At 39.7% G+C, this 14,802-nt stretch overlaps 1 protein-coding gene and 1 non-coding gene across 2 annotated transcripts; one reads left to right on the plus strand and one right to left on the minus strand.

Annotated features, from left to right (window-relative positions):
• Window positions 1-1,472: 1,472 nt before the first annotated feature.
• LOC147940160 (uncharacterized) lies at window positions 1,473-1,949 on the plus strand. Its single transcript, XM_087461173.1, has one exon. The coding sequence runs from the start codon at window positions 1,473-1,475 to the stop codon at window positions 1,947-1,949; it is 477 nt and encodes a 158-aa protein (XP_087317299.1).
• Window positions 1,950-13,374: 11,425 nt separating this feature from the next.
• LOC147940161 (small nucleolar RNA R71) lies at window positions 13,375-13,481 on the minus strand. Its single transcript, XR_015564823.1, has one exon. It is a non-coding gene; the product is annotated as a small nucleolar RNA R71 (small nucleolar RNA).
• Between the last annotated feature and the right edge of the window lie 1,321 nt (window positions 13,482-14,802).

Here is a 14,802-nt window from a genome sequence, read left to right on the forward strand (position 1 = left end):
GAGGATAAACTTCCAGAAATCTTCAGTTCAATTTGGACATACAGTAGATGTGGATGTGCGTGACGACTTAAAGGGTATCCTGGGGATTACCACTTTAGGTGGCATGAATTCCTATTTGGGAATCCCGGAAAGTCTTGGTGGATCGAAAACCAAAATTTTCTCTTTCGTCCAAGATCGGTTACAAAAAAGGGCTGGTGGTTGGCCTGCCAGGTTACTGTCCCGGGGGGGTAAAGAAGTCATGATCAAATCGGTCGCGACGGCTGTCCCTACTTTTGTTATGTCCTGTTTTAGAATTCCCAAAACAGTTACACGGAAACTTACGAGTGTCATCTCCAACTTCTGGTGGAGCTCTTCGGGAGAAACTCGGGGTTTACATTGGATCGCCTGGGACAGATTGTGTTTCGATAAAATGGAGGGAGGCTTGGGGTTTAGGTGTCTGGACGATTTCAATACCCCACTGTTGGCTAAGCAACTTTGGCGGTTGATATCAGTTCCAGATTCACTATTTGCAAAGGTTTTCAAAGGACGGTATTATAGGCATTCGGATCCATTATATCCTATTAAATCTTATTCTCCATCTTATGGATGGCGAAGTATGATTTCTGCTCGCTCTCTGGTGAACAAAGGACTCATTAAACGGGTAGGAACTGGGGCCTCCATTTCAGTATGGTCTGACCCTTGGATACCTGCTCAATCCCCGAGACCAGCATTGCGTTCAGGATCGCCAGTCGATCCAACGCTTAGAGTTAAAAATTTCATTGACATGACTTCACGTTCCTGGGATCCGGCATTACTTTCGGCTTCTTTCGAGCCGGAGGATGTAGCCCTTATTTCTGCTTTACCTCTTGGTAATCTTACCACACCGGATAGCTTGGGATAACATTTGACTAAAACCGGTAGCTATACTGTTAAATCTGGATATCAGGCATTGCGGCAGAAACCAGAGAGAGGTCTTCCCATTTCTGGCCCCAATATTATCCCTCTACAGGCATATGTCTGGCAGATTAGGTGTCCACCAAAACTCAGACATTTTTTTGTGGCAAGCAATTACGGGTTGCATGGCGACAACAGCTAATCTACGGCGTCGTGGATTAAGCTGTGATATGGACTGCGAAATTTGTGGGGAGACGGAAGAGACAGTCAACCATGCCCTCTTTTTATGCCCTCCGGCTAGGTAGGTTTGGGGACTGTCCCAATTTCCGACCTCTACGGGTTGTTTCCCGTCGGATTCTATATATGCTAATATGGATTCCTTATTTTGGAGGTTTCAAGACATTCTTTCGGTGGCAATGTTTCCATGGATTCTATGGTATATCTAGAAGGGTCGGAATGATAAACTATTTAGTAACTTGGACTCCAACCCGGTAGCAATCCTACGCTTAGCAGAGGAGGAATCCAGGCTGTGGTCTTCAGCCCAGGAAGACCTATCCGGATCCTTTTCTACTGATGTCCCTCGGCCTCTACCCAGATCTATGACTCAGACTTGTAATGTGGCTCACGGTTATGAATCTAGTTACCGATGCTTTGTAGATGGATCTTGGAAGGCGACTGATCAGTTTATGGGCAGAGGATGGTATTGCATTTCTCCTAACGGAGAATCTCCCACCATGGGTGCATCTAATTCTCGTCGTAGCTTGTCACCGCTCCACGCAGAGGTAGAGGCCCTTACCTGGGCAATGAGGTGTATGATTGGTGCTGATAATGAGAAAGTCGTCTTTCTCACAGACTGTTCTGATTTGGTGAAGATGGTGTCTTCGCCTTCCGAGTGGCCTGCTTTCAAGACATATCTGGACGCTATTGATGAAGATAAGGGTGAATTCCTTTCATTCTCTCTCGTTCAGATACCAAGATCACAGAATGGTAGAGCGGACAAACTGGCGCGTCGTGCTAGAGTGGAGTCGCTTCCAATCACCTTTGTGAATAACTTCCCGTCTAATTGGCTCGTTTGAGTCAATCTTGTAACCTGTTGGCAAAAAAAAAAAAAAAAAAAGAATTTTTAAACATACAATACATTTAATTTTCTTAACCCGGTTAGAAACTAAACGAAATAACAAAAAGTAATGAATACCATTACTATCATCGTTAAAATCCGATTATGAAATTTGGATATTAAAATATGTAAAAGAATAATTAATTTGTGTATATAGGGTACGAAACAAATTCTTGTCCTTTACCAAAACAATTTTATTTTCTTTTTCCTTTTTCAAGAAAAATTTATGTTAAGAAAAAAAAATAGAAAAATTTACTGGGATATTATACATTTTAGATAATATTACCAGAATCTTAAAATCTTTTTTTTATTACTAAAATATTTTGGGTATTTTCAAAATACCCAGTGTGCTCTTGTTTTATGTTATCTGAAAAACGTAATTACAAAAATGTCATTGCCACGTCAGACGTCACGTCAGAAATTGCTGACGTGTATTAAATAACTCAGCCGTAACGCGTTACAGAGGTAATGAAGGTTGAGTTATAGGTATGTTGCGGCTGATTTATAGAAAAACATTTGAGTAAGAGCGGACGGCTGACTTATAGCATAACTCAGCCAAGCGTTATGGCTGACTTATTGAAATCTGGCTGAGTTATGCTATAACTTTTTGGCTGAATTATGCTATAACAACCCGATGGTTTAGTTGTCAAAATTTTGGCTGAGTTATCACTACGACACAGCTGAATTAACTTTTTTTCCGGCTGGCTGAGTTATGAAAAACGGCTGATTTATGAGATGTAGTTACGGTTGAGTTATGGTTAAAAACTATAACTCAGCCGTGATAGGCTAACTTATCGTACAACTCGGCCATTTTACGACTGAGTTACATATTTTCAGTTGATGAAGCGGCTGAATTTGGCAGCTATTTTTTTGCTTTTTAATTACTATAATGTTATTCATGTTGTGACTGAGTTATAATTTGTTTGATGGCTGAATTATATTTAGGATGAGTTATAATTTGTTTGATGGCTGACTTGCCACGTCGGACGCATCATCCATGTCAGCATTCCATGTCATCATCTTTCTTCTCCGGAAATACGAAACGTCGTTCCCTCGACTTTTGTTCTTAAACTGGTTATAAGTGAAATATTAACATGGTTTTTACCTTCTTCTTCACCTTGTTCTTCTACTTCTTCTTCACTTTCTTCTTCACCTTTCTTCTACTTCTTTTTCACTTTCTTCTTCACCTTGTTCTTCATTTTCTTTCATGGATCAAGTTCTGGTAATTGTTGTTTTCGGTAATTGGGTAAAGAAACACAAATATATATTTAACACCGACGATAGAGTGTGTAGAGTTGTGCAGATAGATGCAGAAACAGCACACGACAAACTTGTGAAGCTTGTTTTTGATGACTACGGATTGAACGCGTTAAGCCATGAGCTAAACGCATGTTCTCGATGCAAACAAGTTGGGCACAATGCGAAAACTTGTCCAATGTAGTATTATTGTAATACATTTGTTTTATTTTGTGCAATAACTCAGGCGTCAAGCATTATAACTCATCCGTCATATTAATCGACCAGACCTTTCATTTTCGGCTTACAGATTATTCCTTTTGATAACTCAGCCACAAAGCATTATAACTCAACCGTTGATATGGTAAAATTGTAATACCCTAATGGTACTAACAGCCTTGCAGTTGTAGTACTTAGGGATCGTATCCACAAGGACTCTAGATCACACAAAAGATTTAATAATCTTTTCTAATTATGCTAAACCAAAATATTAATTTAAACGCAATGCAAAAACAGAATTCAAAAGTGTAAATTCAGGAATTATAAAAAACGCTAGGCCTAGGGAAATTCTCAGGAAATCATGGAAAATCAAATCAATTAATTAAGCAAGCATGATTCATAAATTAAGCACCGTTCTTGAACTCTAAACACAATTGTTAAATAAATCAGTTCTCACTGCAAATATTATCTAAGTTTTAAAACCCGAAAATCAAAATCTCTTTGCAAAAAGTAATTTTGCTCACCAAAGGTTTTTGTCTGGAAAATCAATTATATTCTCATATCAATCAATAATCCTAAGATCTAAATCCAGATGACTAATCAAAGATCTAGCATTAAGAACAACCTATGGTGAAGAACAAGAAAGATAATGAATCCAAACAATTAGTCAATCTAACAATCCATGAAATCCCTAATGAGAAACCCTAAACCTAACCAGCAGATCTACTCAGACATAATTGTAAAAACACAAATCATGAATAAAATAGATAGCATTAAGAGATTAAAGAAGTAGAAAAGGAGTTCTGAATCTTCTCTCGAAGGAGTCTTGATTCTTCTCTCCAAAAACTCTCTACAATCTCTCAGGGTTTTCTCTCTCAAAAGTTGCAGGAAAAATAAAGCTTAGGTCTAAACAATGACCTGGAAAATCTATTTATATTCCCAAAACATGTCCAGGAACTAATGATGCAAATATGAAAAACTTTGGGGCAGCTTTGTAAATATTCAAAACTTGTGGGAAAACTTCCGATTTGTCTTATGGCTCTGCATCGATCGACACATATGAAGCATCGACCGATGCTTACTCTTGAACTGGTCTCCCAACTTCGCAGCTTCAGCCTCAATGCTTGATTATACTCCAAATCCTCCTATTTAGCTCCATTATGCTCTCATCCATGCTAAATCCTATAAAGACTCAAAAGACTCTAACAATACCAAAAAGACTCTATAAATAAGACTTATATCATGGCTAAAAACACCGAAAAACCATGATATATCAACTCCCCTAGACTTAGCCTTTGCTTGCCCTCAAGCAAAACAAAAACTTAGATCTGTGAAAGAGGTTTGAAAACGCAGAAACTCATTTTCTTTTTAAAGTAATGTCATGATCATCCAAACCATAATCCATATGCTTAGCAGATAAATCCAAATCGAACCACCATGTACTTCTCCGCTGACTTTCGTAGCATCCCAAATTCAAACCAAATTTCACTACTTCCTCCATTAAGCCTTCATCGGTGGGTCTCATCAATTTGATCAATGTCAAGAACCTTCTAGACTCATTCCTGTAGTATACCCTAACAAGCAAGATATAACTTGTACAACATGTGGTACTCTTTCTCTCTCCGAGGCTTATTCTTTTTAATCTTCCTTTGAGCTTTGCTTTGTTGTTTTTTCTTTTTACTATCTTTTTTTCTTTTCTTCAAAGTTGTAGGCGAATAATGGGGTCATCAGTAATTTATCTACCCCTCGCTTCCAAGTAGTGTGTGATCATTTGACTCAAGAGTAGAATAATGAGGTTACAGGTAATTTACCTACTACCTCTCTAAACTGATCAAAATCTCTTCTTTTTTTTAACAAAGCTCTCAGGGATATTTTTTTATAACTAGAATAATGGAGAGGAATACCAATTTCTTTTGAAATCTTACTTGTCAGGTATGAACAAGGAGTCAAGCTCTATGAACATAAATCTCCTTGATGAGGTAAAAATAAAAGCGCAGAAGTTACCTTAGGCTTTTGTGAATTCTGTTGGAAATTTGGATGTCTCTGGTTTACTGGTCAGCCATTGGATTTTTCATTAGTCGGATTTGTGGATTCAGTCTGTAGCATTAATCTACCAAGGCAGTACACTAAAAAGAAAATCATAGTTCCCAACAAAAATTTTGGCTCAATAAAACAATTTTTTTTTGGACTGAAGCTCAAAAATAAAAACGTAGTTAGTAACTGCCTCCCCCAGACTTAAACAACACTTTCCCCAGTGTTATCAAGTAATAGATTGGCGAAGAAAAATAAACAAAAACGAATAAGTATTGAAATTATGAACAAAATCGTGTTACCAATCCGTATGTTCTGTGTCGACCAATGCTGATGGTGTGTCGGTCGATGCACCTTGCAGATGCAGAGAGTTCGAACATTACTCCTGAGTTAGCTGCGATTAATTTGTGTTTTTCTCATTCCTTGGATGTTAGCACTGCTAAGAATCACTCAAACATAAGATTAAACGCAACATGATAGATAGAAGTTCATAATTCAATACAAATTCAAACTGACTCAAAGCAAGGATAAAAATGACTCAATTTAAGTGGAAAAGAAAAACCTATGAGTGACTTGCCTCCCACTAAGCGCTTGTTTTCAGTCATTAGCTTGACTGTGTCGGATCTCAAGAATCCGGTGGATTGGAACATGGCAATGAATGCTTCCGAGAGAATGTCCGCTTCATCCAAGGTGGTGTATAAGCTTTAGGTGCATGAGGTCTGCCAAGGATGTGGGGAACAGGACCAGGGCAGGACTGAGGTATGGGTGGCTCGTGGAGGTGTGTCGATCGATGCAACAGCTGCATTGATCGATGTTGGGCCTGCAACTCGTGTTTCTTCAACGATTCTGCAATTAACCTCTAAAATTCGTGTTTCCAATACAAAAACGTCATCTACAAGAGACTTGTCATGGATCAGAACCTCATCATGGTCTCTAGTACTGATTAGATGATCTCCACTCCAATCTTCAAGCTTAATAGCTTGGTTACTCACTTTCTCAATAGGTTCCAACTCTTTGACATACCCAACAGTAATGTCTCCATGAAGCTCTATGATCGGATTGTCATCAGAAATAACCTCCACAGAAAATGTCTGACCATCAATAGTGGGAACCCTCCTCAGCTTGTCCATCTCAAAGTTCATAACCAAATCTTCTACATTCAAGATTATGTGTCCCTTCTTAACATCAATGATGGCACCTGTTGTACCCAAGAAAGAGCGTCCTAAGATGAGCGGATCATTAGGCTCTTTTCTCATATTCCAGCACCACAGAGTCAGTGGGAATCATGCAATCTCCAATCTTGATTTGAATATCCTCTAAGAAACCTTCAGGAATCCTTCTGGATCTATCAGCTAAGATAAAAGAGATCATAGTTGGTTTAAAATCTGTCATCCCAAGTCTCACAGCAACAGAATGTGGCAGCAAATTGATACTAGAACCGAGATCACAAAGAGAATGAGGAAACCTTCCTGTGGAGATAGAGCAATCTAACACAAAACTTTCAGGATCTGGTAACTTCTCTGCAATCCTAATCTGAATCACTGCACTCACTTTCTCAGATACAACCACTTTCTCTTTTCTCTCTTTCTTTCTCTGTCGAGGCTGATTCAACATAATTGAGCTGACATCCTTGGTTAGCAAAGCTCCTTCCTTAGGACTCAAACCATTATTGACCATCCTCTTCACATATCGCTTAATCCCAGGAGAAAACTTGACCGCATCAATCAAAGGCATCTCAATCATTACCTTGTCCATCATAGCATTGCATCTAGCTTCTTCAATCTCCTGTTTAGATCTCCTAGGCTTAGGAAAAGGGACCTTAGGCTTATAAACTTTTTCTGAATCGATTGGTGGAACTGGAAGAGAAACCGAACCTGTTTGCAGGGGCTGTCGATCGATGCTAATATTGTGTCGATCGATGCTCTCGTTCTGGAGTGAGTTTGCCTCGATGGATGGTGACTGCATCGATCGATGCATTGTGATGGTGTCGATCGATGCTGGCTCCACTAACATATCTTCGTCTCCTTCCTTCACCAAAATTGCATTACAAGCATGCTTGGGGTTCATCTCTGTTCTTCTAGAAAGAAGTTCTTCTTGTCTTTTAACAAACCCAGCAGTCTGAATTACTTGATTCTCCAGCTTCTTGACGTGAGTGTTTAATGCATCAACTTCCCAGTCAGCTCAGTGTATACAGAATCAATCTTTCCATTGAAGTCCACTGTCAACTTCTGTTGACCTTCCAAAATCTGTCCAATCATTGATTCCATCTTGCTATCTGAATTGGGTGGAGGGAGGGGTTGGTAAGAAGAAGAACCATAGTTCCTAGTGAAGTTGTTGTTTGGATTTCCTGAGAATGAATTTTTCTGACCAAATCTCTGATTTTGATACCCAGCTCCATACACATAGTTAACACCTTCTTCGGAAATCTCTGGTTTTTATCTCAAAAGTCTCAACATCTTCAGCAAAATGGACAAACTTCTTTCCCACAAGAAGATTGTGGACTGTATCCAACTTAGCATTCACCGCAGCAAACTGACTTAAAAAATTGCCTTAATGTGCCCTTTTCCGCTCTAGGTCTGCATTCTTAGTGTTGTTGCTTGAGGCTAGCCTTTCTATCAACTGTTCAGCTTCATTCGGGTACCTTGTCTTGAAGTTTCCATCACTAGCAGCATCCAAAGCCATCTGATATCTCCAGTAAATACCACTGAAAAATATACTAATCAACTGTATCGCTGAGAACCCATGATGCGGACAATCTCTTTGGTATGCTTTGAATCTCACCCAAGCAGCTTTGTAAGATTCAGCTGGTCCTTTTCTAAAGGTGGAGAGCTTAATCCTCAGCTCATCAGACATTGCATCATCATAGAAGTAGTTCAAGAATGCCACCTTGATGTCATTCCAGGTCTTCAGAGATCCTGGTTTGAGTTGCCTTAGCCAATGAGAAGCTTCCCCAACAAGAGAATAGGGGAAAAGCTTGCAATAGAGATAATCCTATGTGACTCCATTAGCCCTGATGCTGGTGATTATATCCTCAAAGTGCTCAATGTGGTCTAGAGGCTTCTCATGGGGCAAATTCCGGAATGGTCTTTGACCGACAAGAGCAAAGTAGGCAGACTTCAACTCAAAATCATTCTTGGGGACTATAATCCAAGCAATTAATCAAAGTGTTGAACTCTAAACACAATTGTTAAATAAATCAGTTCTCACTCCAAATATTATCTAAGTTTTAAAACCCAAAAATTCAAATCTCTTTGCAAAATTCTATGTTAAAAACCAGCAATAAAATCAAGTTTAGATAAGTTCAAAAAATCACTAATTCAAATCTCTTTACAATGCAAAAAGTAATTTTGCTCACCAAAGGTTTTAAAAAGTAATTCAGGAATTTAAAAAACGCTATGCCTAGGGAAATTCTCAGGAAATCATGGAAAATCAAATCAATTAATTAAGCAAGCATGATTCAACAGTTAAGCACCGTTCTTGAACTCTAAATACAATTGTTAAATAAATTAGTTCTCACTCCAAATATTATCTAAGTTTTAAAACCCAAAAATTCAAATCTCTTTGCAAAATTCTATGTTAAAAACCAGCAATAAAATCAAGTTTAGATAAGTTCACAAAATCACTAATTCAAATCTCTTTGCAAAAAGTAATTTTGCTCACTAAAGGTTTTTTGTCAGAAAAATCAATTATATTTTCATATCAATCAATAATCCTAAGATCTAAATCCAGATGACTAATCAAAGATCTAGCATTAAGAACATCCTACGGTGAAGAACAAAAAAGATAATGAATCCAAACAATTAATCAATCTAACAATCCATGAAATCCCTAATGAGAAACCCTAAACCTAACAAGTAGATCTACTCAGAAATAATTGTAAAAACACATATCATGAATAAAATAGATAATAAAAGAAAATACTCTCTCGAGAAAACCTCTCTCTCTTGATATGGCGTGTTGAGTTCTAGGGTTCCGATTTGGTTCTGATTTGGCTTTGATTCGGTTTGATTGGGTTTTATGAGGGAGGATTTCGACTTGAGATCCGTTCTGGTGAGTTCTGATTTGCGGTTTCATGATCCTTTAGATCTGAGATGGAGTTTTTTGGGGTTTCGATTCTGGTCTTTGGAGATCTTCCGACCTACGGGTTTTCTTTCCTTTTTTGGTTCACGGGGTGGATTCGAGCAGGATGTTTTGGTTAATTCTCATTCTGTCTTGTTTTTTTTGGGCGGTAATCTCGGGTTTGTCGGATTGATACAGATTCGGTTGGATTGGAGTGAGAGGGCTTTCATCCAGGGAGTCGAAGGTTATGGTGTGAGATTTCTCTTGGTTCCTTTGGCTTTGGGGTGTGGTTTTTCAGCCGCATTATTTCAGGGATTTGATTCTGGGGATCCTGGTCGCGGTTCTTGCGGGATGAAGATTTCCAATCGTTTTGTGATATCGGCTTTCAGTGACAAGAAGATTTGGTCGTCCGGGATCGACTATAAATTCTCTGTGCGGTCTGGTTCTTTTCTTCATTCATCACTACTTAAGCAAACTTCTCTTTTTAGTTATCTTTGCTGTTCCTTTCTGGGTAGTCGGGGCTGTTTGGTTCTTTATCTCGGGATTTCGTTTCGTGTTTGGTTAGCATCGAGAGTCATGTCTCAAAGTGCTCTGTTGAAAGGGAATGTTGTGGGGTCAGGGGGTAAGCTGAAGATTAAGGTTCCACAGTTTGATAATACGGCTTTGATTGAGGGTTATGCTAAAACCTTGAATGGTAGATGCATGAACCCAATGATGCAAGATATGAAGACATTGCTGTTTATGCTGCCGCGGATATGGAAGATGGAGGAGAGGGTTGTTGGGGCTGATCTGGGTCTAGGTCGGTTTCAGTTCGATTTCGATCAAGAGACTGATATTCAGGAGGTATTGAAGATGGAGCCCTATCATTTTGATCATTGGATGCTTTCTTTGGTCAGATGGGAGCCAGTGGTGGATCCGCGGTATCCTTACCTTATCAAGTTCTGGGTTCGTGTCATGGGAGTTCCTCTGCATTTCTGGGCAGATGAGACATTCCGTACTATTGGTGCTGATTTGGGAGAGGTTGAGGAAGTTGATTTGGACAATGGTCGGGTGAAGATCTTGTTGGATGGTTTCAAGCCTCTAATCTTTGATGCCACGATTGAGTTTCATAGTGGCGAGGAGACGACAATATCGCTGCGATATGAGAGGTTATTTGGGTACTGTCGGAGATGTTATAGCCTCTGTCATGATGTATCTCGGTGTCCACTTTTTGGGGATAAAGGGAAACAGAGGCTGGATGATGGTTCTGAACCAAGGTCAGTGATGTTCATATATTTTACCCTGTTTTCCCTTAATATATTTACATCTTTTGCATCTTTTGCTATCCATTTTGACCATTATTGCATAGCTTTAGGACTGTTCTTGCATTAGAGTTTAGTTGCATTGCATTTGCATCTTTTCATGCATAAACAGGTGATTTTGGAGCTTAAGGAGCATGGAAGCAATGCTGAGGAGAAGTGAAGCAATCATGAGGAGAAAACAAGAGAGCTAAGGCTGAAGAACCAAGGTCCGGAGTCCAACTCGACTGCCCACTCGACCAGACACTCGACCGTGTGCTGAGAGGGACTCGACCGAGTGGGAGGAGCACAAGAGGAGCCAACTCAACCGGTCACTCGACCAAGCACCAGGTCGAGTTGGTCGAGCCGCCTGGCTATTTTGTCTTCTAGCGTTTTTAGGGCTTCCACTACATTTTCTATATAAGGGCTTGTACCTGCAGCCACCAAAAGAGGCCAGCTTTTTAGAGAGTCTAAAACCTAGTTTTTACCTTTTTTAGAATTATTCCTTTTGCATTTTTATTTTCTTAGATCTTGTACTTCTTTTAAAAAGGAGAAAAAGACTAAATTATTCAATATTGTTGGTTTCATAACTTTCTTAATATTGAGAATTTGAGTTTGGTTCTTTCTTCAATATTGTCGATCTTTGATTTATCTTTCTAATGATGCAAGTTTCAGTATTTTCTGGGTTTATGATTTTGATGTTCATCATGTATGCTTGTGAGTAGTTGCTTAGGATCTTAAGGATGGGTTAGGCTGGGTTGTGTTTGAGGTTTGTTTGATTTGGTCAAGCTTGATTGTTGTAGATCTCTTCTAGGCTAGATGTTCTTAATGCTGATCCTATATCTGAGAGGGTAGGATCTGATTTCAAGCCTCTTAGCATCACACCAATGTCTAAGGAGCATAGATAAGGCTAGATCTAGAGACTATCATTAGGCTTGCTAAGAGATTAGAAGTCTTGTTTGATTTTTGACATATTGCTTAATGCCTGCCTGTGTAGATTCTTTACTTTGTGAGAACAAGTCTAGAGTTGCATGAGTTTGATTGTTTCTTGCCATGAGAGTGGATTAAACATGTCTTAGAAATATATGTCTAGAGATTAGCTCAAGTTGTTTGAGATTTGTTGACCAAGTTAGATGACCTCAATCATAGTCTAGCCCATGAATCCCTCCTCAAGACCTTCCTTGTCTATTGATTTCTTAGCTTAAATCCTGTTGTTTGATCGTTGTTTGATTCGTTTTGGTATTGCTCTGTTTTTCTTGTGTTGCTCTGTTTTGCGTATTTGTCCAGCTCGACCCTGCACTCGATCAGCACTCGATCAAGTGCTTGCTCGAGTTCCAACCTAGAACTTGTGTTTATGATTTATGTTTGTCCTGTTTCACCCTAGTTGCATTTCTGTTGCATTCATTTAGTATCTTGTTCATTACTTACCTTGCATTAGTTCAATACTTGCATTTCCATAGTTTCTATTTCTGTTTGTCATAATCACTCTGTTCCATTTGCATTTAGCTCCTAGTTCTTGTAGTTTTACTTTCTGCACTTTCCATTTCATCATAGGATTGTTAGTGACAAACAACCTTTACATCTGGCTTGACTTAGACTCATATGCACATCTTGATTGTTCACAAACACTCAGATTGGATTGACACCTCTTATACTACAATTGCATAAGGGGAATTGAAACACCCTGACATCCATTCATTCATAAGTCATCATTCCATACATCATTCACCACCACCACAAAAATAGTCAGTTTCAATTTGGCGCTGTTGCCCATTTGAGTTTGTTTTGTGACATTTAGGATCATTATTAGTCTAAGATTAAGTTCGTTTAAACACTTGTGAAGTTACTGAACTCGAATCTTCCTTTGCTTGACTGTCTTGAGTTTCAGGTACCCACTCGACCACCACTCAACCGAGCCGTGATCGAGCACTTGATCGAGTCAGAAGCCGTATCCAAATAGCCATTACTTCCCAGTCGACTCGACCACCCACTCGAGCCTGCGCTCGACCGTGTACCTGTTCAAGTCTGTAGTCGAGTTTGTTGATGCACACAAGGTCAAAAGGAAAAGACAGTCTTCAAAGGCCTATTGACAACATCCACAGGCTACAAAAGGGTTTGAGACATAAGCAAAGAAGAGTAGTTCAACAACAAGAAGAACAAGTAGTCATGGAGCAGCAAGATCACCATGATCATAGACCTAGACACATTGGTGCTGGGGATGCACCTAACACACACAACCAAAGAGCTGGTATTGTGCCTCCTGCTGTGGCCAATAATAATTATGAAATAAAGAGTGGATTAATCTCCATGATACAAGCCAACAAATTTCATGGGTTGCCAATGGAGGATCCTCTAGATCACCTTGATGAGTTTGACAGAATATGTGGACTCACAAAAATCAATGGACTAAGTGAAGATGGCTTCAAGTTAAGGCTATTCCCATTTTCCCTTGGAGACAAAGCTCATCTATGGGAGAAGACTCTTTCTACTGGAGCTATAACCACATGGGATGCATGCAAGAAAGCTTTTCTGGCCAAGTTCTTCTCCAATGCAAGGACTGCTAGGTTGAGGAATGAAATTTCTGGGTTTGCTCAAAGGAATAATGAGAGCTTTTGTGAAGCTTGGGAGAGGTTTAAAGGATTCCAAACTCAGTGTCCTCACCATGGCTTCAGCAATGAGTCCCTTCTACGCACTTTGTATAGAGGAGTGCTTCCCAAGATAAGAATGCTTCTTGATACAGCTTCAAATGGCAACTTCCTCAACAAGAATGTGGAAGAAGGATGGGAATTGGTTGAGAACCTTGCTCAGTCAGATGGTAATTATAATGAAGATTATGATAGAACCATGAGGATCCCCTCCACTGATCAGGAGGACAAATACAAGCAGGATTTAAAGATGGTCAATGAGAAGCTTGACAAGATTCTCCTTAGCCAGTCAAAAACTATTCACTTCATTGGTGAAGAAGAAGCTCCAGTCCAAGAAGGAGATAGGGAGTTTGCTGAGTTGTGTTATATGTAGAACCAAGGAGGAGGATACAAAGGCTACAACCAAGGTGGAGGTTTCAAGCAGAACAACCTCTCTTATAGGAGCACCAATGTAGCCAACCCTCAAGACCAAGTCTATCCACCTCCTCAGCCTCAACAACAGCACAACTATGCACCCAAGCAGCAGCAACAGGTGTTCCAGCCCCAATTGTGTCCCCCACCAGGGTTTCAGACTAACCAAGGCCAGGAACAAGACCTAAGAGCAATGATACAACAGTTGTTGATTGGGCAAACCAATGGGAAAATTGAGGAAGCCAAACAGTTTGCTGAGCTGAATCAAAGATTAACATCACAATATAATGATCTCAATATGAAGTTTGAAGGACTTAACTCAAGAGTGAAGTATATGGAGAGCAATATAGCATCTACTTCAGCTCCAAAACCCACCCAACTCCCTGGCAAACCAGTTCAAAACCCAAGGGAGTTTACTGCCAAAGCCATTCATATCTTTGAAGAGGAAGTCACTGAGGACAGTGAATTTCAAGTTGGGGAGGATTGGTCATTTCTTGAAGCTCAGAGTGAAGTTTGTGCAAAGCAGACTGACTCCGGTATTGCACTCGACCAGGTGCTCGAGCATGCACTCGACCGAGTGAGTGTTCGAGTTGCCGATCGAGCTGAAGAGTCAGAAGCTGTCAAGCCTGCTAAGTACATCCCTCCTGCTTACAAACCGCCTCTACCATTCCCAGGACGTTTCAAGGCACAAAAGCTTAAGGAATTAAGGGAAATCATTGAGAAAAAACAAATGTTGACTTTGCAACAAAAGGAAGAGAAGGCTTTGAAGGAAGTGGTTGTGATTGAGAAACAAGAAGAAGTGATGGCCATACAAGAGATCATCATTGCTTACCAAGAAGAAGAGAGAGGACCTGCCTTGGAATAGTATGATCCATATCCTCTCTATAAGGATTTTTTGCTTGATTTATCAAAGAAGAAGGCTCAAGCTCAAGAT

This window comes from Camelina sativa, chromosome 8 (assembly GCF_030686135.1).
Source record: "Camelina sativa cultivar CO46 ecotype springtype chromosome 8, ASM3068613v1".
NCBI lineage: Eukaryota > Viridiplantae > Streptophyta > Magnoliopsida > Brassicales > Brassicaceae > Camelina > Camelina sativa.